Below are 26,029 nucleotides of genomic sequence, written 5' to 3' on the forward strand. Positions count from 1 at the left end.
CCAACGAGGCCCTGCGTCAAAGTCCACTCCGTAAACTAGATCAGTTTGAATCGTGCCGGTGAACATCGTAAATATGCCTAGAATTTCAGATGATTAAATCGTGCGTTCCATTGGGGTAGGTAATAAAAGTCGGACAATTAGCAAAAGCCTGAAGATCAATATCAATATCTAGCTATCTAGCAGCGCTCGATGTACACAGCATATGCATTTAGGCCCAAAGACCAGCTAGCGTCAAATCTGGTAAGAAACATAGCAGCATTGAAGCACGTACAGAAAAGCAAGCAGACTAGGGTAGATCTGGATTAGGGTGTGACCTAGGGTAGAGCCGGATTACGGTGACCTAGGGTAGAGCCGGATTAGGGTGACCTAGGCTAGATCTGGATTAGGGTGACCTAGGGTAGAGATTAGGGTGACCTAGGGTAGAGCCGGATTAGGGTGACCTAGGCAGTGCATAGAATAGTCCAGAATACACTCTCTAGTCGTCGGTAGGGTACGATCGCAGGCTTAACACATGTCAAGTGAACCATGACTGTCCACAATGGAACAGCACTTAGTGGCACAACCAGATGAACCTGGTGGGATGCATTCAGGAGAGCAGTCTGAATCAATCCGCTGCACAATTCCAGTTGGCCCATAGGCCCATAAAGATCTTGACTTCTGATAACCAGTGCCGAAATTAGGTCCACCGTGTACCTACTATGCAAGGATTCCTATTAGCTGAATGTCTTCAGTGCAGGGGCTAGGTTGTGCCAGTTGCCTCTGCTTGACCGCAGATGGGATTTTAACCGGTTGCCAGCAACCACCACCACAGCACATCAGCATCTCGGGAGCAATCAAGCGACAAGTAATAGTTCGTAAGTAATAGTTCGTCAGACAGAAGAAGGTCCACCGTGACTGTGACCAGCACTGTGGCCACTGCAGCTCACAGAGGCATCTCCCAGTAGATTCTGGGATCAAAACCAAACAGAATGTGACGTGGTGAGTGAAGAACATTATGCCCCTGTATGTTTGTGGCACTGAAACTTTACAGCACCGGTTAGGAGTCGACCCCAATGCTTCAGGCCTCGACTTACCGGATCAATACATGTATCAATATGATCAATAGTAGTATTATTCTTATATTTATACTTCAAGTATTACAAAATAATTGAGAGGCTTTGAATCGTTTTTATCAAAATCTAAATATTTGCCGGGTTGGAAGGTGGGAGTAGTTGAACACCCGGTTGTAGGTTGACTACCCCTTTTTAATTCGCTGTTTAAGTCATACAAGGTTGACTTATAACTGGAAAAATACGGAGTGGGCCACATCTAGAAGTGACTTGATGGAGTGGGCCACATCTAGAAGTGACTTGATGGAGTGGGCCACATCTAGAAGTGACTTGATGGAGTGGGCCACATCTAGAAGTGACTTGATGGAGTGGGCCACATCTAGAAGTGACTTGATGGAGTGGGCCACATCTAGAAGTGACTTGATGGAGTGGGCCACATCTAGAAGTGACTTGATGGAGTGGGCCACATCTAGAAGTGACATGATGGAGTGGGCCACATCTAGAAGTGACTTGATGGAGTGGGCCACATCTAGAAGTGACTTGATGGAGTGGGCCACATCTAGAAGTGACTTGATGGAGTGGGCCACATCTAGAAGTGACTTGATGGAGTGGGCCACATCTAGAAGTGACTTGATGGAGTGGGCCACATCTAGAAGTGACTTGATGGAGTGGGCCACATCTAGAAGTGACTTGATGGAGTGGGCCACATCTAGAAGTGACTTGATGGAGTGGGCCACATCTAGAAGTGACTTGATGGAGTGGGCCACATCTAGAAGTGACTTGATGGAGTGGGCCACATCTAGAAGTGACTTGCACAATACTTTTAGTAGTACAGTACTGGCAACTGAAACCCAACCCCTAAGCGGTGCGTTCACATTCTGGCGGTCTCTATTTCGTAGTTTTACGATCCCGTGTTGGGCCTTTGGGATGTGAGCGCACAGCTGAGGGGTTGGATTTCAGTTGCCAGCACTGGAGTACAGTACACTAGTACAGGTGTGTGTGTGTGTGGGGGGGGGGGGGGGTGCACAGTGGGCTGGGCTAAGACCATGATTGAGAAACAAGAGGTACCAGGATCTAGTCCTGCTTGGAAGTTGGTGGATTTTGCCGTGCGACCCATAGTAACTTTTGAATTTGTGGCCTGGCAAGAGTCACAAGGCAAGGAGGGTCACAAGGCAAGGATCACACATGCCTTCCTCCCTATCTTCCACCTGGCTGTAATTTCGTCTCCAGGTGTATAGAAGGCAATCAGTCTTTTTTCCCAACATCCTGACATCAGCGACCAAACAGAGGATGTTCAGGATGGTAGAGTGCTTCAATTGTGTGGCACACTCATATCAGGCTCCCTTATCCTGGTCTCAAACTCAAAGTCACGGTCACCTCAGTCTACCGGGCACCCCGGGGTGAGTTTAGTGGAAATATTACTACTCTTTGCCAATTTTGTGGAAATAGTGACATCATATGCCAGATCTCTCTGTCCCTTCCTGATTTAACCATTCAGCGCTACTGGGCCTTGCCTATGGCACTCTGCATATAAAATGCTAAAAACAGGGCCAATAGCAAGTTCTAAAACTCCAGGGTTCTGGCAACTGGGGTCCTCAAATATTTTGGAAAGGATATCAACCACAGGGTGACAGAATCGATACAGTCCCCAAAAAGAATAGCGCCTCACAATAGGGGACGCAAGTTTGCTCAAATTGCGTGAAATACGCCAAATGCGTGAAATTGCAGCTGAAAGATCGCTGAAAAGAGAAGAAAAAAAGACGCGTAGTGTTTCCAAGCGAGATTCGAACTAACGACCTATCGTACAAGAGGCAGGATCATGATCCAACTGACTAACAGTGCTTTTACACATCAGACAGTGCCAGAAATCACTATATATCCCATGACGTCTATAGACGTCATCCCGCGCATGGGGGCATTTTCAATGACGTCTATAGACGTCATCAGCGTTCAATGGGTTAAACGTACATAATTCACAGTTACGGGCATTGCAACGTTATGGGCAGGGTTCAGCCCCGGATCGCCCGAATAAACAAGAAATAAGTGTACACTGAGTGGATGAAGTATCAACTCCACGTCCCCAGCTATTGTCATGCACTTCTCCGGAGTGCCTAAGTCAGAGTTATGCAATACCATCACAGTAGAAACCTGCACTCACAGTTTCATGGAGCTAACTGAGCTTCTTGGGCACGCACTATCCACGAAACAGTGACACTTCTTATGACATGCCAGGCCACAGTCTATGCATGAACACACACGCATGAACGCATGCACGCCGCACACACGCATACACGCACACACACGCACGCGCACCTTGAACCTTGAACGCCCATTGCCGTAGCAATGATAGCGATGGCTTCCTCACGCTGAGGCTCTAAACTCGAAATCTGCAGCATGGCGCATGCCGCTTGAGGTCACCAGGACGACGGAACACTCTGTCACAGCGGTAGTTGGGGCACGGGATGTCTGGGGCTTCCTTCTCGACCCTCTGTCGACAACACTGAAACCAGGTGGATCTCTCCTGCGCTGTGTCATACCAGTCCGCTTCAGGTAAACCGATGACAGCAAAGCCCGAGGACACAACATCCCGCCAGCGCTTCTTGGGACCATGTTGCGGGCGTTTGCAGGGCAGTTCGCGAGCACACACACACACACACACACACACACACACACACACACACACACTTGTACTTGTACTTGTTGCACACTGCCAAAACTGGTCACGTGGGTCTCCCCGGGAGAGGGGAGAGAGACTCAAAAGGAATCTTGGAAAGATGACTCAATTGGCTATTGAACCGCCCAACGGCCGACACCCCCTGAAATCCCCAAAACTCTGGGTGGACTTGAAAATGATCCCACTTATGGGCTCACCACACCTCAGTAAGTGGGTGAGGACAAGGTGCAGAAAATGATTGACGGCATCAGGGTATCCGTCCTGGGATCCAACTGCAGTTACCCCTGCCCCCAGTGAAGGTAATACGTGCTACTAGTGTGGGTGGCTAAATCAGAGTGGATCTGATATTAGCTTCACTAGCACCATTGATTACACAAGAGTTAATCTAGCCAGAAGCAGTCCATGGTTAACAGGTATGTATACTTCAAATAGAAAGTATATGAACCCTGGAACCAACAAAGGTGGCAGGTACAACATTACACCTTCATGTAGCCGAGCCCGTTGGCAACAGACCCAACACAATCAGGCATAAGTGTACCCACCAACCGAACTAGCTGGCACCACACACACACACACACACATACAAACATTGGAAGTGTCATTGACTCATTGCATAAAGGCACATTATAGTCGAATGAACCAACATTGCGTCGAGAACGCAGGCCAGATCCATGGGGATTGTGCCCACAACATCAGCCACGTATAATTATGTGTGAAGTAATCGTATTGGGTATGCCCAGGACTCACTCAATGACAGCAGCATGACCATGTTTAGAATCATAGCAGACAACGCAATCATGAATCTCAGCTGGAATTACCTCGACACCGATATCCTTGCTTGCCAAAGCCAGTGATTTCTTTGGCACAGGCTGCACAGCGTCGACTAGCCTCCTGGCGAGCACTGTAGCACATACAGCAGATGGGATAGTACCAGATTCCAGTATGGGGTATCGCTACAGGGTATCAGTACACAGCATCACTACGGGGGGGGGGGGGGCGCTATGGGGTATCACTACGGGGTATCCTTACGGGAGGGAGGAAGGAGGAGGGGGATCACTACAGGGTATCAGTACAGGACATCATTCACGGGGTGTGTGGGGGGCGGGGGAGGAGGAGGAGGAGGAGGAGGGGGTATCAATCCGGGGTATCACTACAGGGAATGAGAACATGGTATGCGTACAGAGTGACGATTGAGTCCTGATAAAACACACCTAACAACTGCGCTAGGCCAGTAAAAAGCTATTTGTTTAAAGGGGAAGTTAAGGCAAAAATTAAAATTTCACCAGTTGTAGTCTTCGGGGTGCTGAGTCGAATGGTCTTGGTCCGAGGAAGCTGAGACGCTCCCTTCCTACTTGAATCCCAATCGAACTCGCGCACTTCCACCGAAACTGGGTGACTGCGCCCTACGAGATGGGGATTTGTATGCAAAATGTCACTAAAAGCGCCATTTCGTTCTTATAAAAGCACGGATGACCGCGATTGGCCCATATGTTGTAGTCTTTGGGACGCTGAGTCGACTGGTTTTGGTCCGAAAAGGCTGCGATGCAGCGTTCCTCCTTTATTCCCAATCGAACATGGTTGAAGAAGCGGTCACGTGGTCCTGGGTGCCCAAATCACCTGGTCACCACGCCAGCAGGTGACAACTTTCACACCAAGGTTCAACTCGGGTTCAACTCGAGTGACAGGACTGCACCCAAAAAAGGTCAAACAGGCTAGTAAGTTGTACCCTGCAGGCACGGTGACCAGCTGACTGGTACATCATGGTGTACGCAGGAGCACGTGACCGCTTCTTCAACCATGTTCGATTGGGAATAAAGGAGGAACGCCGCATCGCAGCCTTTTCGGACCAAAACCAGTCGACTCAGCGTCCCAAAGACTACAACATATGGGCCAATCGCGGTCATCCGTGCTTTTATAAGAACGAAATGGCGCTTTTAGTGACATTTTGCATACAAATCCCCATCTCGTAGGGCGCAGTCACCCAGTTTCGGTGGAAGTGCGCGAGTTCGATTGGGATTCAAGTAGGAAGGGAGCGTCTCAGCTTCCTCGGACCAAGACCATTCGACTCAGCACCCCGAAGACTACAACTGGTGAAATTTTAATTTTTGCCTTAACTTCCCCTTTAACCAGTGCTATACATTGTCCATTGCATGCTAGAGTAGTACACGATGGCAGGTGCCAGTAGCGGAAACGGTTACCCCGGAACGCATTTCCATTTTCCAACATTGTTTTGCAATGCAAAATGCAACTTACGGGGCGAACCCCAAGACAAATGTGCCTTTATGAACCCTCTAGTAGTGACTATCGACTGCATTTTCGTTGAATGGCATGAAACACAAAAAAATCGACAAATTAGTAGGGGCCCCCACTTTCTCACAGGGGGGGGGGGGGGTTGGTCAGAGTAGGAGGGCGCTCGATCTATGCTTTTGCTGTAGCTCTATAAATTGCTGTATTTTGACATTTTTCCATTATTCCCTGTACTTGCCCATGATGAGAAGGGAACAAAAACGTTCGGTTACTAAATTGGCTTACTTTACTGTGGATTGCGTCGGTGCTGACACCTTTTTTTCGAAATTGGATACGTCTCCAATTTTGTCCTAGACATTACATTAATTGCGTTTCAAATAGTACATGCCTTAACCTTATAGCCAGGTCCATACTTGTCAGCTGCATGTGTGTGTGCATGTACCTGTGCTTGTGCCCGTGTGCATAGTCGTGTGAGTGTATGTACCTGAGCATAGTCGTGTGAGTGTATGTACCTGAGCATAGTCGTGTGAGTGTATGTACCTGAAGCGAGTTGCAACAAAGACGTGATTGTTGTAGATGTGAAGCTTCTGGCCTTTGACGGGTAGGGTACGCTTGCTAGCACCCGAAGGAATGAGAAAGTGTCTGGTGATCCAATGAAACGGACAGAAGTGGAAATACCGGCAACCCGCACATATATGTACACACACACATACACACACGCGCGCGCACACGTGCACACACACACACACACACACACACACACAGACAGATGCACACACACACATGCACACACACACACGCACACACACACACACACCCACAAGAATACTATTCAATACAGAAATATGGCACGGAATAGCTAGTTGTGCGGGTACTAACAACTTAGGGGTCCTGGCAAGCACAACGACTGCAAAGCGGCCACAACTTCAGCTGGGTGATGGCCACAGCAAATCACCGGGGGGCAACGTTAGGCAATGTTACCTGGGAGGATCGTCGTCTGTCTCGATCACCAATGTTGAGAAGTCATGGGGAACACCAGACATGCCGGATGCTATAGAAACCAACAAAACAGGAAAACACCAGCAACAAAACCTTAAATGGCATCATCACTAATATCATCGTCCAAAGTCCCACTGCCACGTGGCAGCAGTTAGGAAGAATGACCAAACTATCACACCCATGGACTCAGAGATGTATTTTCAGGGTGCATGCAAGCAAGGGTATGATGGCTACACATGATTGTATTGAACTCGGAGAAGCCGCCGGTTTTAGTTTGCCATTTGCGAGCACAGGAAAACGTTGCACCCGGATATGTTTGCGATTGGAGTAAAATTCATCGTTTTTAACGCACCGGCTTACATTGCAAGTTAACACCCATCGCAAAGATCGCAAACGTTCCAGATCGCTTCTCGGTTCACAGTATTTGAGTGTACATGACTTGGAACCAGCATGTAGAATGCCTGTTTTGGAATATTGGCATTCTAGCTGTTATTGTATTTATTGTCCAGGTTTAAGTAATTAGTTTTCATAGAATTGCAAGAAAGGAAAGAGATATGACCAAAGCAAACTTTAGCTACACAAAATGCTGAAAATTATGCTCTTCAGACATTTTTCTAACTTTTTCAGAAAACAAATATGCTGGTTAGCATTGGAAGTAACTTAGGTGCTATGGAATGTCTATGCAATGGCTCTACACTGAGGCAAGTGAGGCAAGGGAAATATGTACATGCTGCCCAAGGCACACCTTTCTTACTGCACCGTGCTGATGAGACAAACACTGGTTGTACGAAGAACTCAACAGCTGTATGTTAAAAAGGGCTTGAAAGTGCTAAGTCACAGCCACACAGGAGTCATGACAATGCTAACGTTTGGATCCATTTGGATTCCGTGTTTGAATGGACCTATACCATGTTTGGGTGGTTTTACTTCACCGTAGGGTGACACATTTGCGGGTAGTACTGGACTGAACCCTCTCGGTCGGGGACTCACTCCTGGTAGGAAACAAAAGTCACACCGGAGTGTAAAACGAGGGGCCTACCTATCAGATAATCTTCTTTGCTATGGTCAGAGTGGATCCAATTTATTTGACTCCAAAGTTGTTATTTGTTGACTTGTTATGTCCTCAATTTCAAGCCCTATAGAAGTTCACTCCTATGTCTTGTATCAGCCACTCATACCGACTAGATACATGTAGGTCAGTAGAGACCAAAGGCACACAGCATGCATCTTACCACTGCTCATACGATCTGCTGTGCTGCCGTCTGAGAAGCCGAGCAAATCTGAACACATAGCACAATACACATAACATTACGTGCATGTGTGTGCACGTGCACATGCATACAGACACGCATACACACACACACACACACAACAAGTATACACGGAGTAAGCTGCCGCAGGTCTAAAATGGCGATGGGCGACAGATACTTGTATGCAGTAAAACCTGGTTGAAGCGACCATCCCATGGTGCCAGCAAAAGCAGTCATTGAGACAGGTGGTCTTTAGAACAAGGTCCCATATATTCATGGCATCCCGAATCACGCACATACTTCCATGTACAGGTCGTCCCTCGTTAATACATAATCTCTGGGACTTGACAAATGTTATGTATTAACGGGGTTTATGTACTAAACGAAAGTGTACATATCTTGCTTGTGTATCTGAATTTTTCACTTTTTTCAACTTTTCAGAGTGTTTCTTGCTGCCATGACTAGGGAGCGAGATATTCTTGATTCCCTCGATATAACATAAAAATTATGTTATAACGGTCACAGTCAGCGAAGATTCTACAGTTTTACTGTAAGACCAGAAATTTTACATGATACCTGCCCAGTCGCCATGCCTGTACAGTCACTCGGGGATAAACAGAGCTTTGTCAGTTTGTGATGTCCGCTCTGATTTCTGAGCTAATTGCGTCCACCAGTAGAAACTAGAACACGATGTGCCTCCACTGGAAGCCCAACAGACCAACAAATTATGTACTATTGAGGTAGGTGGCATGTGGGTCCGGAGAAATGTTATGTACTAACGGGGTTTATGTACTAACGAATTATGTACTAACCGACACAATTTGTATGGAAGTGACCACGTTTCGTCCGGGACTTGAGATTTCTTATGTACTAACGGGGTTTATGTACTAACCGGACTCGTATTAACGGGGGACGACCTGTACTCACATTGACAGGTGTTGTACATAGAACACTTTCATGCACATGAAGCATCCATGAGTGTTCACATCTCACTAAGTGCCTGTAGCGCACCCTGCACTCTGCACTGTCACTTGTCAATTCCGTTGACTGCTTGCACTCGCTTCTGAGCGCACTTCAACCCTGTCGCAGTCAAGCCTGCCAGGCAGGACAGCACTTGTGGCTACTATGCAGGTCAGAGATGGCACTTTGTATACTAAACATCGGCCGACGGTCGTACAATGCAGGTGGTCGCTGTTTGCAGTGAAGTTTCTATGCAGAACTTTCGGTGCATGGAAAGTAGGCCCTCAAAATCAGGTGGTCGCTAATAGTAATACCAGAGATCGTTTATCCCAGGTTCAACGGTACAGTAACTTGCTCAAATCGTCACAAGGAAGCATCAAAATCACTACATCTACACGTAACAGTGACATGAATACACAACTACTCTGCACATGTACCAATTAATGCTAACTGGCATCTCTGGCATCTCTGGTATTCGCCAGGAAAAGCGTAAGCTCTAGTGTGGGGAGCAACCTAGTTCCTTATAACAAAATACCGCCAAAGTGAGTACCACTATCTCATACTGGCATCATTGCTTATCAAAAATTATAATTGATGGTCTTCTACGTAGAAACCTTACCACCAGTGGACATGGCCATGTCAGCGGAGAGTGGTCTTGGTCGGTGGTGATGTCTGGGTGAGTGTTGGCCATGCCGGGCTATGCCATTGCTTGCCGGCGCTGAATAGTCGGTCTGGTCGTCATCACCACCACCGCCTTCCACGCTTTCCACGCCGTCCATCTCGTACGTCACCGAGTGCTTGGCCTGTCGCGACACCGCGGAACCTTCGGAAGCGCGTGTGACAGTCACATGCTCGTCTTCGGTACCGTCAGAAGGCGACTCGACGTTGATCGCGGGTGACTCGGAGCGGGTTCGGTTGGCAAACTCCGCTACAGATGCACAAGGTTACAACCAGTGCACAACACAATACAACAGTCATACCTGTTGTTAAAGGGGAAGTATACCCTAAAATCAAATTTTCACCAGTTGTAGTCTTCTGGGTGCTGAGTCGAATGGTCGTGGTCCGAGGAAGCTGCGACGCTCCCTTCCTACTTGAATCCCAATCGAACTCGCGCACTTCCACCGAAACTGGGTGACTGCGCCCTACTAGATGGGGATTTGTATGCAAAATGTCACTAAAAGCGCCATTTCGTTCTTATAAAAGCACGGATGACCGCGATTGGCCCATATGTTGTAGTCTTTTGGACGCTGAGTCGACTGGTTTTGGTCCGAAAAGGCTGCGATGCAGCGTTCCTCCTTTATTCCCAATCGAACATGGTTGAACAAGTGGTCACGTGCTCCTGGGTGCCCAAATCACCTGGTCACCGCGCCAGCAGGCGACAACTTTCACACCAAGGTTCAACTCGAGTTCAACTCGAGTGACAGGACTGCACCCAAAAAAGGTCAAACAGGCTAGTAAGTTGTACCCTGCAGGCACGGTGACCAGCTGACTGGTGTACGCAGGAGCACGTGACCGCTTGTTCAACCATGTTCGATTGGGAATAAGGGCCGAACGCTGCATCGCAGCCTTTTCGGACCAAAACCAGTCGACTCAGCGTCCAAAAGACTACAACATATGGGCCAATCGCGGTCATCCGTGCTTTTATAAGAACGAAATGGCGCTTTTAGTGACATTTTGCATACAAATCCCCATCTAGTAGGGCGCAGTCACCCAGTTTCGGTGGAAGTGCGCGAGTTCGATTGGGATTCAAGTAGGAAGGGAGCGTCTCAGCTTCCTCGGACCAAGACCATTCGACTCAGCACCCCGAAGACTACAACTGGTGAAAATTTGATTTTAGGGTATACTTCCCCTTTAAGCAACCAGTCCATGGTTCAGAGAAAACAAGTCTTTATAGGGAGGTGGTCTCTATTACTGATAGACAGGTGGTCTTTATAGAGAGGTGGTCTTTCTATCTAGGTTGTTCCTCCTGACATCGGTTGCTTAAGACAGGTACTCCTCATCAGTCCTGTAGCTGTGGTAGGATCCACACAGCAATAATACAGCAATGGCTACTAGCTTGGCAAAGGCATTGAACTAACAGTATTGCAACATGACACAGCACTAGACACGGTGTATGTTCAGGTCAGCAAAATGCCAGTAGAAGATTAGCAGTTAGTTAGCAGTTAGTTCTACTCCATAACTAAAGTCTTGTTCTTCTAGCCCGTCCGTAGGGAAGATCTAATCTGATGAGAAGTGGCTCACAAGAAGTTCCAAACTTTGATCTGCAAACCCTTTTATACATGCAGAGTTTTGCAGACTAACAGGCGCCAGAGTAGGGCACATACATATCACACTTCCGACCAGTGTCGAACGGTGCACAAGTGGTGCCAAGTTGCTATGTATGGCACACCAGTTGCAAGAAGGCCGCATAGTGCTATGAGTGAGTGTCAACCACTCGCACAGCATAGTGCACAGTGCTATGCAATCATACCAGCAGACACAGACACAGACACAGGCTCATGCTTACGGCGGCAATCGTGTGAAACACACACATCGCATGTGCCTCCACAACAGCCACATTACCGTGATGGATTTCACAGGCACACAGGCTACATGTATGTTGATGACAAGGCTCACATTGCACAGTCACATTGCACAGTCACAGTCACACTAGATGATCAGTGGTTGTGTGTATCAGTAGGTCAACACATCTACCGTATTTTCTGGAGTATAGTGCGCACTTTAGATGTGCTATTTTAGGCCCTAAATCGCAGGTGCGCACTATGCTCCGAATATGAAATGCATGTACTTCAATGAAGATTGGGGGTGCGCGTTATACAAAGGTGCGCACTATACTCCGACAAATATGGTACACACCTGACAATAACAGAAACCCCGGTGGATGACAAATGAACACATGCAGCGCTACTCAATCCCATCTTTATCTGGATGAGCTGTGCACCCTCACAAACACCAGACAGAAGAAAATGGTTTGACTTTTGGCAACCACCAGCAAACCTCTATAGGGATTTACTCAGGTTTACTGAGCCCTTTTTAAAGAGAAGGTTCTGTTCAATATCTTCAAGAACAGGAGTGCACATTGAGCATTTTCCATCCTACCTGCAAGCATGCGCCCAAGCAGTCTTCCCCTGGGAGATTCGTTGTTTTCCGGCGATCCGGGAGTACTGGCATTTGATAACGATACTGCAGGAGCGCTCTGATTCAGATCCAGCGGCTTGGTGCCGGAGGAGCGCTTGAACTCGCGAAGGCTTTGTGACGATACAGCCACCGACGGCGTTGATTTGAAGCGTTTGATCCTGCTCAACCGTGGTATGCTCTTGCGCTGAACCTAAACATGCACACAGGAAAAGTGGGGGGGGGGGGGGGGGAGGGCAGGGTAAAGCAGTACTTATAGATCCAATTCATATTGTACACCACTGTTATAATCCTGGGATGCAGGACAAACCAGTACAGTCAACTTCGCGTTATTCGCGAAGTGTCGTTATACCCGAAGTCCCATTATATGTGTTACAGTTGGATGGGACTTTGCTCTGGGCATGGAATTTCTGTCGTTATTCGCGAATTGTCGTTATATCCGCAGTCGTTATTAGCCAAGTTGACTGTACATGTAACTTATACAACCATGGCACATGTGCATAAAACAGGGCTGCAGCCATTTTTTGCAGGGCAACTTGTCCCATATTTGGCAGGTACAAACAACTCCACAAACTTGTCAGCATAGCAGTTACTGCTAGTATGCTGTGCGCAAGGGTTGCAGTGGACATGCCCCGCAAAACCAAATGGCGCAAAGACTATGCATAGTTCACATCTCTCTGCTTTCTTCCTGCATGCAACGTGGCATTTTTGCAGCTATGACTCGGCAAGTACTCTCCATGGCGATACTAGAAAAGGTTCTGCAATGCTGCTTTCCAAAAGGACTAGAGTAGTTTTGACAAGACAACAGAGCATGCTGTGAGTGGAAACCTAGTAGAAAAAAATGTGCCTATGGCCCCCTGTACAATACAGACTATGGCCCCCTGTATAATACAGACTATGCCCCCCCCCCCCCCTGTACAATACAGACTATGCCCCCCCCCCCCCCCCCCCGGTACAATACAGACTATGGCCACCCTGTACAATACAGACTATGGCCCCCTGTACAATACAAACTATGGCCCCCTGTACAATACAGACTATGGCCCCCTGTACAATACAGACTATGTCCCCCTGTACAATACAGACTATGGCCCCCTGTATAATACAGACTATGGCCCCCTGTACAATACAGACTATGCCCCCCCCCCCCTGTACAATACAGACTATGGCCCCATGTACAATACAGACTATGGCCCCCTGTACACTACAGACTATGCCCCCCCCCCCCCCCCTGTACAATACAGACTATGGCCCCCCTGTACAATACAGACTATGGCCCCCTGTACAATACAGACTATGCCCCCCCCCCCCCTGTACAATACAGACTATGGCCCCCTGTACAATACAGACTAGCCCCCCCCCCCCCCCCCCTGTACAATACAGACTATGGCCCCCCTGTACAATACAGACTATGGCCCCCTGTACAATACAGACTATGCCCCCCCTCCCCCCATACAATACAGACTATGGCCCCCTGCACAATACAGACTATGGCCCCCTGTACAATACAGAAATAAAGTGCAGAAAAAACCTGTCAATGTGACCAATCTGATAAGGCAGCCACTCGCCCTGGAATGCCACTGCAACTGGGACCAAGGGATGTAATTTACAGGCAAATGACCCTAGATAAGGAGACCACTTCTTCAGGCAAATGACCCTAGATAAGGAGACCACTTCTTCAGGCAAATGACCCTAGATATGGAGACCACTTCTTCAGAGGGACCACATTTGTAAGATCCACATTCGTGAGGTCCCTTGAGCGGTCAGCTTAGACACGTTTCTCCGTAGAGGAGTTCTGTCACTGTTTTACAGTATTCGTAAATTGGTTGAGCCCCCCCCCCCCCCCTGTGACGATTGCTGCTGCTGAATTCTACTCACTCGTATTGTTACGCTGCCGGTCTGCGGGTCAATATCACCTTCCACACTCCTCCCTTCCAAGAACAGTGTCTTCGTGAGGCCCTTCTCATCCGTAACATTGTTCAACATCAGCTTTGCGCGACCTAGAAACTCATCTGAAAAGACGATAAGCAAATCAGCACAAACACGACTGATGAGTGACAATGACTCAATCATGATCTCGGGCATGTCACGAAAAGAAGTTTAGATGCATGAATTGTCATCACTGAAGTGTGCTGGAACTGGAAGCAGTTATCACATTTCAGAGTACTGTGACCAGTGGCAACTACTTGGTATCAATGACATCATCATCAGCTTGTACATGTACCGTGATGCCAGCTTACTCTTCCGGATGACATCATGATGATGAACAGATACCGTCAGACACGTACTCTCGTCACCCAGATCACTGCATGGACAGAGGATAACACAAGGGAGAGTTGCAGGATGAGAAACAGCTGGGGAAAAAGTACACAAAGAGAGGTACAGAAAGTAGATAGATACAATACATGTGACATGTAAATACCAGTACATAACTCCGCTGATCCCCGAGCTGCAGAGAGTGCTCCATGTCAGAGACAGAGCTTAGTACATAGCAGACTCGGCGGAGAACATTCAGGTTGGTTGTAAGTTGAAACTCTGAATTTCATCACGCTAGGCAATCATCAGACAACTGATCTGATAGTACTGAGACCTACCCAGCAGTATGGTTAATACACATAGAGTCACAGGCATAAACAAATGTGCAGGTGGGTGCCAAGTCTGGTGGCGTAAGGTATTGGGAGAAATCTAGCGCGGGCCAAGGCGTTAGGAGAGAGACACCAGGCGGGTGGCAGTGTCAGGAGGGTGGCGGGCAACAGGCGGGTGTGAGTATTAAAGCGCGGACAGAGGTGTTGGGGAGGCAGTGTACAGCAGTGGGTGACGGTGCCAGGAGGATGATAGATAGATGGATGGATGGATGGATGGATGGATGGATGGATGGATGGATGGATGGATGGTTGAATGGATGGATGGTTGAATGGATGGATGGTTGGATGGATGGATAGATTGATAGATAGACTAGTAGCGAGATGAATGGATAGATGGCTGGATGGATGGGTGGGTTGATGGGTGGATGAGTGGATGGGTGGATAGGTTGATAGATGGATGGATGTATGGGTGGATTGATGGGTGGGTGGTAGGGGTGAACGAGTATCTATTTTGACCAACCGATCACTCATTCATAATGTTCGATCGAGTATCCGATTATTTCGAGTATTTTATCAAAATTCGAAAGCGCTAGATTTGTGAGTTCTCGACCAATTCGGAAGAAATTATCTGTGAACATAGAACAAAAGTCGCCAGCGTCTTGTACAGAGTGTAGAGTAACGATTTTCACCAGTACTTTCATTATCTCATAACAAACTAACGTTACTTGCCGTGGTGATCGCATCGTCGAAGTCATAAAATACTGACTCAAAGGCATGCAACACGCATGCATACCAGTCGATGAGCGGTACAACAGAAGTTTTTGAAAAATGAAATGCCCATTCTAAAAAAAAAAAAAAAAAAAAAAAAAAACGATCGAGTGCAAAATTTCGAATACTCGCTCGTTTGAAATTTTCGAACGAATACTCGAATATTCGAACTAATTGTTTCACCCCTAGTGGGTGGATGAATGGATAGCGGGAGGATGGACGGGACGGATGGAGGGAAAGAGAACATGAGAGAGGTATAAGAATAACTACAACTCCCTGTTGCACAAGGTTTGAGTTGTTTTCGAACATGCAACTGTGACAATATAGTTGTGTTGCCAACCCAACTGCTTTGCCCTGAAGAGCAATAAGATAATATATTAAGCTGCTTGGTAGTATACGTCCACTCACGGCATAGTACTCACAAGACAAATGCTTCATTCCACTCTGGCGAGGTGGCCTTACGGACGATGGTGGTGTTCTGAGGCTTTTGATCCGGTGAATCAACTTCTAATGTACAGAATGAATCGCTGTAGTCTAAGCAAATTGCAAATACACAGAATGAAAACAAAATTCACTGCTATATGCTTGAATGGTATTGTTAGGTACCTCCTCCCATACGTTGTACAACCTTTTCCAAGCTGGTCTGCATGCACCCTCGTACTCACCTTTCGTCTGCTTTTGTCACCTTTTGTTCCGTTGGCCTGGGCAGCTACTTGCACACCCATATTTGCCATAGCTACCCAGGCCCTATATCTTGCCGCCCTCACTTGATCTCTCTCTCTCTCTCTTGTCTCTCTCTTCCACAATGTAGTCGTTCCGTTCGTCTTTGTCTGAGTCTCTTCGTCTTCCCTAAAGAATGTCGTTCCCACCTCACAAAGTTAACCTGTTCCCGTTGTCCGTTGTGTCTGGAGAGTAATCGTCCTTGTTCGTACTCAACAGTATGAACCTCCATCAGAAATCAAACCTTCAATAGTATCCCACGAGGATTCAATAAGAACATCGTCTACCTCATACTGTAGGAAGTATAGATTCAGTTGTTAAGGTGGCTTGGAGGGGTGGCAGTTATCGACTCGGTGAAGGAGATCTGATAACCTGTAAATCGGCAAACAATGCCTGGTGTACTTCTCTAGTCCTACAAACAAACAGACATCTCTCAATTTGGAATAGCGTACAAACATCCAACAAACTGGGATTCTTCAAAGTAGCTGGCATTATGTGGACTGAAAAACATCCTGCCTCTTTTTGTAACCTGTCACATGAAAAAATAGTAGCTGGTCAGTAGGTCCAAAAGAGACATAATGGTGCCGGCTGGCCTCCATGGCAACCCTATACTATCACAGGGCCACTTGAAACAGACCCGAATGCATCGTAAGCACTTCAGCCACAGTTTGACTGGCCAGTAATAGTAGATACCAGTCACAAGGGAATGATAATAGTAAGTAAGTATAACTCTCTGCCAAAGTGAGGATCAGCTCTACATACCTTTTCCTTTCCGACAGAGACGATGTCCTTCAACCACTGGAGCAAAAATGGATTAGAACAATGACAGACGATCGGTATTTCAGCAGGAGGAAGAGGCAGTGAAAATTCCAGCAATGTTTGGGCAGCACAAACTACAAACGCCAAGTGCTTCTCCTCGAATGCTCTGGAGCAGTATCCGGAATGCTGTCAAATACACATGCTGACAGATAATGTATGTTCAGAACTCATTACCTTCCACGACTAGTTGCTTGGGAAGGAGGTCTAGAGACATCCCACCGCCAATCGGTTGCTGGTTCAGGGATGTTTGTGAGCGAGAGAGCGGCCGCACCTTGGACAGGCTAGCCAGCTGCTCTTCCAACAATTGGTTTGAATACCTCTACGAATGCATGGGACATCACATGTTAGCACAGGAGCAAGAAACAGAATATTAGCGTATTGAAAGGAGACTGAATGGACAAATAGACACAAGTAATGAGAAAGTGTCCACCACTGTAACCAGACAGTACGAGTCACACTACAATACAGTCACAAAGTGCAGTGACGGCTAGTCACACTACAATACAGTCACAAAGTGCGACGGTTAGGGACCAAACTGACAGAGTACAGATATGTCTCTGTGAATACGAGCTATTAGGAAATTGAGGAGACGTGTTAAAGCTAGGTGTCAGATCATTAAGTTTTAATGACCGGACACCTAGCTTTAACACATCTCCTCATTTTTTTCTCATAGTTCGTATAAACTTGTCCCTTGCCCTTTCTATATCACTGGCTCGGCAAGTGTCATGGTGCATTGCCTATTGTTTCAATCGTCTATAGTTCACAGCTGAATTGCCAGCACTGTGGGACCATGATGGGAGACTTTTGAAGAAAACTACAACCAAGTTTCAGATTTTGTTACAGTTTGGCTGCATACGACAACCAGAGAGCGACAATGACATGGCTCGGATGTTATCTAGTCCTTCTCCTTGTGCCAATAGATACACAGATACACAGACACACAAACACACACACACACACACACACACCACACACCACACACACACACACACACACACACACACACACACACACACACAAACACTGAAAATACCACAACTGCTAGACACTGGAAAAAGTCATTGACAGATGTTCTGAGCATGCAAACGGTGACTCATTAATAGAGAGGTTCCGCACTACGTGAAGTTGAGCAACTTTACGTTAGTGGACAGGGAAAACCCGTAAATTCGCGAGTTTGCATTCCACTTGCGGAACGTTGTGTACGTAGAGTATGTAGATAGGGCTCTGATAACGGAGGTGCTCCGTATGTGGATTGGGGTACAAATTGTATGACTCTCCTCAGGTTGACCCGGCCGCGTTCCGAGTTATCAAGGGCAGCTACGTGATTTGAAAACTCCGTCTGGCAGAACACAGATCCGCATGCAGTGTACGTAAGACTTTCCGTAGATCGACTACGTTTTTACTAACGTAATCACGTTATACGTAACCTCTCTATTATCATTTTTAAATGCAAAAGAAATGATTCTTAGTTTGCTTACAGACGATTCTGGCTGTGGCGGCACCAGCTTGACATTACACAGCTCAAGCACCTTTTCGAAGGCGGACGTGAGGAACGCCTTCAGCTTTACTTCCTCCTGGAGACGATCACAGTGCGGAGAAAATTGAGAATCAAATGCTGTACTGGCAGTCATCCACTTGTACCAGTACTGTACGGGCAGCACTGTACATGCACATCATTGCAAAAGCAGTACAATGATTCTTTATCCACTGATGATGTTGTTCAGAACAACGAAACGTCTGGAGAAGTATCGTTAATATTTCTATCTTTATTTATCGAATATGCCACTCTTTGGTCTAGAAAGAATACTTTTTTATATTACAATGAGAGTGGATAACCAACGGCTTGTCCACAAACTCTTTGATGCGACCATGTATGAGTATATGTATGTGCTTATCGAACTGTACTGATTGTGGTTACCTGGGCTTGTCATGCAGCCTCGGTGACACGTAGACTGAGCTGCAAGTACCCTGGCTCAAACTCATTGTACAATACTCTAATTTCAGAAATTTTCGGTGCTCAATATTTTCGGTATGAGGGCAACAGGCCAGGTTAGGTGAACAGAAATTTTCGGTATATAGAAGCAGTTCCCTATTGGATTATGTGTGTTAGTGTTTGTTCGGTGTATTGAAATTTTAGGTATGAAACAGGCGCACCGAAAGTACCGAAAATAAAAGTACACCGAAAATGTGTGAAATTACAGTATACAGTAATCCATGCACGTGCATAGCAAACAACACGACGGCTATACGGCTTGCCTGTGAGTGTGCACTGGGGGGGGGGGGCAACATGGGCTGGTACATGTCAGAACAGTGTAGCCATGAAGGCATGAGTACCAGAGCTGGTATAGCCCATGTGCGCACTCAGCACAGGCAGGCTGTACGGTAAGTACTGCACACAACAAGAGCGTTGCCAACCGTATTTCCCCGAAAATATGTCCCACCTTTTCACACTAAACTTCAAGGGCAAAGAAGGGGATGTGCCTTGCAATCAAGTGTGACATCCTACTTATCGGTGAATAGATTGAAACAACATGGGTCAAACCTAAAAGTGGGGGTGCGACTTATAATCGGGGAAATATGGTAGTAACTGCAGCCATGCAGTGGATATTGACAGGCAGCGTGGTGCCAGATAGTTTGGCGTCGACATCATTTATTTGCAGATCTCTGTGGCAATCTTTGTAAACAACACCACATGGCCCTATTGTCAAACAAATACATGATAAGTATTATGTAATTGACCCGCTTCTTACATTCTTGTGCAGCAGGGCTCCACTAAGGAGTTGCGGTGTGGTGCTGAGCGCGTGCAGCTTCACAGTTGTCAGTTCATACGAAAACCTTGGAACGCTGCCTGCCTTACTATCCAGGGGCTTGTAGGGCGATATTCTCAGCTGGACCTAAACACAAAATGGGCAGTGTGATGTCAATGCAGAGTGCAGCTCTGGGAGATCCTATCACGCGAGCCACTAGCAACGGGCGCTGTGCAGCTCTTGACCTGCGCTCTCGTTTGAGCAGGCTAATTTTTTTAAAATGAGATCAGATTTCACTGACCAGCTTCAATGTCAATAATTCAATAGAGAGGTTCCGGGGTACGATTTTCCGTGCCAAAATCCGTATGGGCGCTACGGATTTTTTCCAGGCGTGCTCCATACGATTTTTCGGCACGGAGAATCCGTGTGGACTGGCTTTCATACGAACCATGTTTCGTATGGAGATTTTGCGTCATCGGGTGCAGAAAGATTTTTCGCGTACAAATTTGGAACGAGAAACATCGATTTTCCGCGGGAAGTTTTGATTTCGGTACAATTTTTCAAAATAAAAGGCATAGCGCGGGAATGTGACGTGTTTGCGATCGTAACCTAGACAATGACGGCAAACACATAAGTTCCGTACTTCGGAACATTTCACTGCTCGAAAACGACGTATAAAAAATCCGTAGCGCCTCTACGGATTTTGGCACGAAAAATCGTACTCCGGAACCTCCCTAATATCAATCCAATAAGCAGGATCTTTCAACAGTTCAAGACAGAAAAAAACTTTACAAAAAAGATAAAAGATCTGCGCCGTCCGGGAATCGAACCCGAGTCACAAGAATGGGAATCTTGCATGATACCACTACACCAACAGCGCTTTGGTGGGAATGCTCTGGCCTACTGAATATAATATTATTGATATTAGCAGCCACATACATACATAGGAGATGGTTCGTTATAATATAACGAACCATCTCCTATAATAGGACACATAAACAAAGTCAAAAACCAAAACGGGAAATCCCCACATCGCATATATTGCGCAGCTCATGCAACTGTCTCAAATTTTCCGATGGGACGTACGATGCGATGTACGGCTTTGACCGGATCTTTCAGCTTTGACGGGATCTTTCAACAGTTCAAGACAGAAAAAAACTTTACAAAAAAGATAAAAGATCTGCGCCGTCCGGGAATCGAACCCGAGTCGCAAGAATGGGAATCTTGCATGATACCACTACACCAACGGCGCTTTGGTGGGAATGCTCTGGCTAATGAATATAATATTATTTATATTAGCAGCCACATACATACATACATAGGAGATGGTTCGTTATATAATAGGACACATAAACAAAGTCAAAAACCAAAACGGGAAATCCCCACAACGCATATATTGCGCAGCTCATGCCGCAACTGTCTCAAATTTTCCGATGGGACGTACGATGCGATGTACGACTTTGACCTTCTTTGCAGAAAAGTTGTACAAAGTTATACTGTTCAAGAGTTCCTTGTAGATTTGTAAATGTTGTAACCAGCCACACGACTGCCACGGTGACGCACTCGCCAGTATTGATCTTTGAACCATATCAGCAAGGCAACGTAGAATCGCTGACTTCTTCGGTGAACGGTATTTCGCAAGTTCGCGTCGCATCATGCATCTCATCGCAAAAAAAGATTCATTGGTTGAGTAACAGGGAAATCCAACCGTCATATTATCCAAAGGCTGCAAGGTCACGAATAAGTCGGAATAACCCACCGTTATGCCATACAACTGTGTAGGCAGGTCCGTGATTGCTTTGTACACACTCTGAAGCATGCCTCATGATCGCACCCACCTGTGTGTATAATACGACGTGACTACAGTACTGATGTAAGAAGTTTGAATATCGCTGACAAAAAAACAAGTACCCAGTGCTGGAAGCCTTGTGATGTATGCCTGTACACTCTGGGGTCTACGAACTCTTTAGACACTGTATAGCAGGAACTTTTCGGACGGAAACATTTTCGGACAAAGCCGAATTTGGACCTTTCGTACGGATTTTATTTTCATACAGTGCTGCATGCTAAATGCACGTGTTCGCATGCGGTATAACAAGAGTGAAGAGTCCATAAGCAGTTTATGCACTCTTGGGTATAATTGTATCGTGCGCATGTATTGTGTACATAACTTCACAGGAACAAATTTTAGTACGGAATTAATTTTAGTACAAAAAGAGGCCGTGAACGAAATCGTACGAAAATACTTTCTGTCCGAAATTTTCCTGCTATAGAGTAGGTGCGTAGCCGCTCAGAGCAGGATAAAACTCAATCGGAAATCCTCAGCAATGCAAAAAAAGCCATCGGTAAGTTACCTTCATTTGCAGCTTGCGCACGGTGACACCGGCCTGGACTTGGCTGACACTACCCTTGTACTGACCCATACATGTGCAGAGAAACACCAGTGGTGCAACACCATCCAAACTCCACAGGTTGAGCTCAGCAGTGATCACCTGCAGTCGCAAGACAAACAACGGTGGAAAATTGGAACACGTGCGGAACATTTTGACTTAAAATGAGCAGGTTTTTAGTGCATTGCATCTTGCAGGTACATGTGTCACTGCTACACCATGATATTCACTAGTTTGAGGGAAAGATGTTTCAGTCAAATGCAGCTAAGCACCCTTTTCACGTGCGCTGCACCATTTGTCTGAACACAAACTTAACTGAACAGAGGCTACTCATCAGTTACAGGCCTCTAATGCCATGTGCAATTTGCGCCACTCTCTTCAAATTGTGCCGTACCAGTGTATCTCGGGAGTTTCCTTCGTAGCGAAGCTGTGTATCGTTGACAGCGGGCATGCATGAGCCACTACTCATTCCGTCCAGACTGATCTTCCACGCAACCTAACAACGCAGCAGCAGCAGCAGCAGAGCAGGAGAACAATGTACTACATGTACTAGTATGATGGAACTCAATTGCAGAAACCAAAGCAGACTGGCCTAACAGTACAGAATTCATTCTCACACCTACATGTACCGTGTTTTCCGGGGTGTTAACCGCACCGGGGTCTGAGCCGCACCCCCCCCCCCCTTTCTAATCCATAATTGGTATTTTTGTTGACATTCAGTGTTTAAAAGCAACCGTCAGACTTTGAATTTTGTAGTAATCTGACTTTAATAATGGGTATAGCACTATAGGTACATACAAGATGTTTCCAATGGTTAAAAACAGTTGAGATGCAAGACTGAAGGTCCACAAAGGTTGCCAAGTTCGTCCTTCACTCAGAACTGACAACATGTAGAAGCTCTGTGCTACATATAGTACACTGATGGATTGCAGTACAGGAAAAGTAGCTGAATGACACCATACATGCATTATATGCATGGAGTGCTGGTTGATTCACATCCAGCACTCGGAGTCTAAGCCGCAGGTGCGATTTTGAGGTATTTCGTTTCTTTTTTAAAGTGCGGCAAACACCCCGGAAAATGCGGTACTTTTACAAAACGCGCTATGCTCCCTCACCCCGGCTTGGTTGGGCACTCCTTCTGGTCCGCGTCAAAGTTATCTGCTCTTGTGCAAAGCTCGCTGCATTTATCACCGTGTGAGTACTCTAGCTTTGATGCGCGGACCGGGCATTTTAAAAAGGCTGTGTTGTTCTTCACTAGACTTCAGTAGACTTCAGTGATTGCAATCCGTTTGGCCGGTGACTCTGAGCTCTGCTGGAGAGACCGAATAAACTTGAAATTTGTCCGGCAAGGAATTACAAAGTCGAATAGAAGATGCTGGCAAGATATGTTTACCAATCGTATTTTTTGCTGTTCCCTGAGTCACATCTTCAAACCTTTCTTTGGTCTATTCTCTTGCCATTCGGACATGAATTCGAACGCAGTCTAGCAAGTCCAATGACGCAGTGTCACACTGGGCATGAACAACCCACACTGACACACGTCCGGCTTGGCTTACTAGGCTTCATGAGCTAGGGTGCCTGGGTTGTTGAGAACACTCCACATCACTGGCCCACGGAAAACGGTTGTCAGTTGTTGCGTGTTTTGGTGCTTGATGTTAATTACAAAGCCCACCTTTATTTTCATTTCTTCTATCCCACCTACCCATGGACAGGAAACAGAGGCCAATGTAGTGGGAGTTGGCAATGATACCTATTTTCCGGAATCTAAGCCGCACTGGACTATAAGCCGCATGTACATGTAGATATGTTTGTCACGAGTACAGACATCTACTCTAGTTATCACCGTTATTAATTTGACCATCGTACTACATGTATAAGCCACACCGACAGGGGGGGGGGGGGTTACTGGTGGTTACAGGGGGGGGGGTTACTGGTGGTTACAGGGGGGGGTTACAGGGGGGGGGGTTACTGGTGGTTACAGGGGGGGTTACTGGTGGTTACAGGGGGGGGGGGGTTACTGGTGGTTACAGGGGGGTTACTGGTGGTTACAGGGGGGGGGGGGTACTGGCGGTTACAGGGGGGGGGGGTACTGGTGGTTACAGGGGGGGGGGGTTACTGGTGGTTACAGGGGGGAGGGGTTACTGGTGGTTACAGGGGGGGGGGTTACTGGTGGTTACAGGGGGGGGGGGGGGTTACTGGTGGTTACAGGGGGGGGGGGGGGGGTTACTGGTGGTTACAGTGCCGCCTATACTCTGGAAAACACGGCACTCGTTTCCACTCCCTCGAACTTATGAAAAGGTTATGTCGGAGTTACATGCACATGTATGTACAAGTAGGCACTATTGCCTAGTGGTCCACACCCTGCCAGGCCTTGCACTGCACGACTGGAGTTGACTAGGTTTGCAATATTTTTTTGAAACTATGTGCATTGTTTGCAATGAATAATTGAAATTGCGAATTGTGGATAGGATAGGGCAACCGCCTCCGGGCTATGGATCATGATTGGCGGGATTGCTTTTATAAACGTACTTCCAGCTGCACACATATTTAACATTACTCCAAAATACTTTGCAGTCGCTACTGGAAATGTGCCCCACCTTTTTCTCCGCTGATTGCTTGATCAGAAGTTCATTTAGCTCCTTCCTGACAGCTTTGGCCACCCACGTGTGCCAGTGGTCTGGGCAGTTCGCGTGCAGCCATTCTATAAGCAGGAGAGGCTGTAAGTTCACCTTGTCCCAGCACTCTGCGTACGTTGCACCACCGGGCTTGGAGAAAATCCGAAGCCTCCTTCGCTTCTCATTCACCGTCGTATAGAAGTCTTTGACAAGGGTGACACCCGCCGCTCCGACACTCTGGAAACCGACTAGTTTGTAGAGAGCGAATAAGCCAAGCGTAGCCAGGAGCACGGAGAATATTCCGAACACTGCAGCAGAGTAGATGTAGTAAAATGTCTCGCTGACGAACTCCCATACCTCGGACAGCATCTTTCCTAGCTGTTAGCGTCTCCAGCGCTCCCAGCAAGGAATGCCAAGGAAGGCAGCCCGTAAATCTATCGGTAGCGCTTATTAGGCCAGTTGGGATTCTGGTTTCTCTCTACTTCAGTAGTGTAGTAGCTCTCCTTTTCACCACATTTAGACAGTATCGTTCTGTTCGTTCCTCCAGTCCACCGTGATCCACGACACGAGTCGATCATCTCATGCCGCTGAGCGCAATGAATGGGGAAAAATGATTACAAATCACTGACACTGACACACATGCAGACTCTTGAGTAGGCAGGCTGCATCACGTGAACGGGGCACTTCAAACCCTGGGCCTGTGTGTTGGGAGGGACTCTGGTCCTTGAGTGGAATCCAGAAACTCTACAAACTGTGACAGGCGTTGTGGCGTGAATAGAAAGAAGCAAAGAACGATGATTTTGTGATCAGAATAAAACGAGCGCTAGCGCTAGCGATGCAAGTAAAGACCAAAAACACCATGAGCACAACGAATAACCGAACTCCCTCGGACCTCAGATCGGGATGTAACATTGTTGTTGTGGCGCTGCATCTGTCTCTGACTAGACTGTCGCGTGTCGGTGCAGTGTCACCTTCTGACTAAATAAATGACTAGTAATGTGACATAATAATACGGCGAACATAATTATTAACCACTGTGGCATTGATATTTACACAACTACTAAGTAATTA

At 47.0% G+C, this 26,029-nt stretch overlaps 1 protein-coding gene and 2 non-coding genes across 3 annotated transcripts; all 3 read right to left on the reverse strand.

Annotated features, from left to right (window-relative positions):
• Positions 1-22: 22 nt before the first annotated feature.
• On the reverse strand, positions 23-25,600 carry LOC135819585 (uncharacterized). The gene is made up of 18 exons (XM_065332823.1): positions 24,941-25,600; positions 22,738-22,839; positions 22,308-22,445; positions 19,957-20,100; positions 18,685-18,780; positions 17,381-17,525; positions 17,150-17,185; positions 16,090-16,201; positions 14,555-14,619; positions 14,193-14,326; positions 12,279-12,507; positions 9,799-10,107; positions 8,202-8,249; positions 6,952-7,021; positions 6,511-6,612; positions 4,542-4,624; positions 3,208-3,289; positions 23-947 (listed from the first exon to the last, which is right to left on the reverse strand). The coding sequence occupies exons 1-18, from the start codon at positions 25,325-25,327 to the stop codon at positions 923-925; spliced, it is 2,307 nt and encodes a 768-aa protein (XP_065188895.1). The 5' UTR covers positions 25,328-25,600; the 3' UTR covers positions 23-922.
• Positions 20,763-20,833, reverse strand: Trnag-ccc (transfer RNA glycine (anticodon CCC)). The gene has a single exon. It is a non-coding gene; the product is annotated as a tRNA-Gly (tRNA).
• Positions 21,135-21,205, reverse strand: Trnag-ccc (transfer RNA glycine (anticodon CCC)). Its single transcript has one exon. It is a non-coding gene; the product is annotated as a tRNA-Gly (tRNA).
• Positions 25,601-26,029: the final 429 nt, after the last annotated feature.

This window comes from Sycon ciliatum, chromosome 1 (assembly GCF_964019385.1).
Source record: "Sycon ciliatum chromosome 1, ocSycCili1.1, whole genome shotgun sequence".
Lineage (NCBI taxonomy): Eukaryota > Metazoa > Porifera > Calcarea > Leucosolenida > Sycettidae > Sycon > Sycon ciliatum.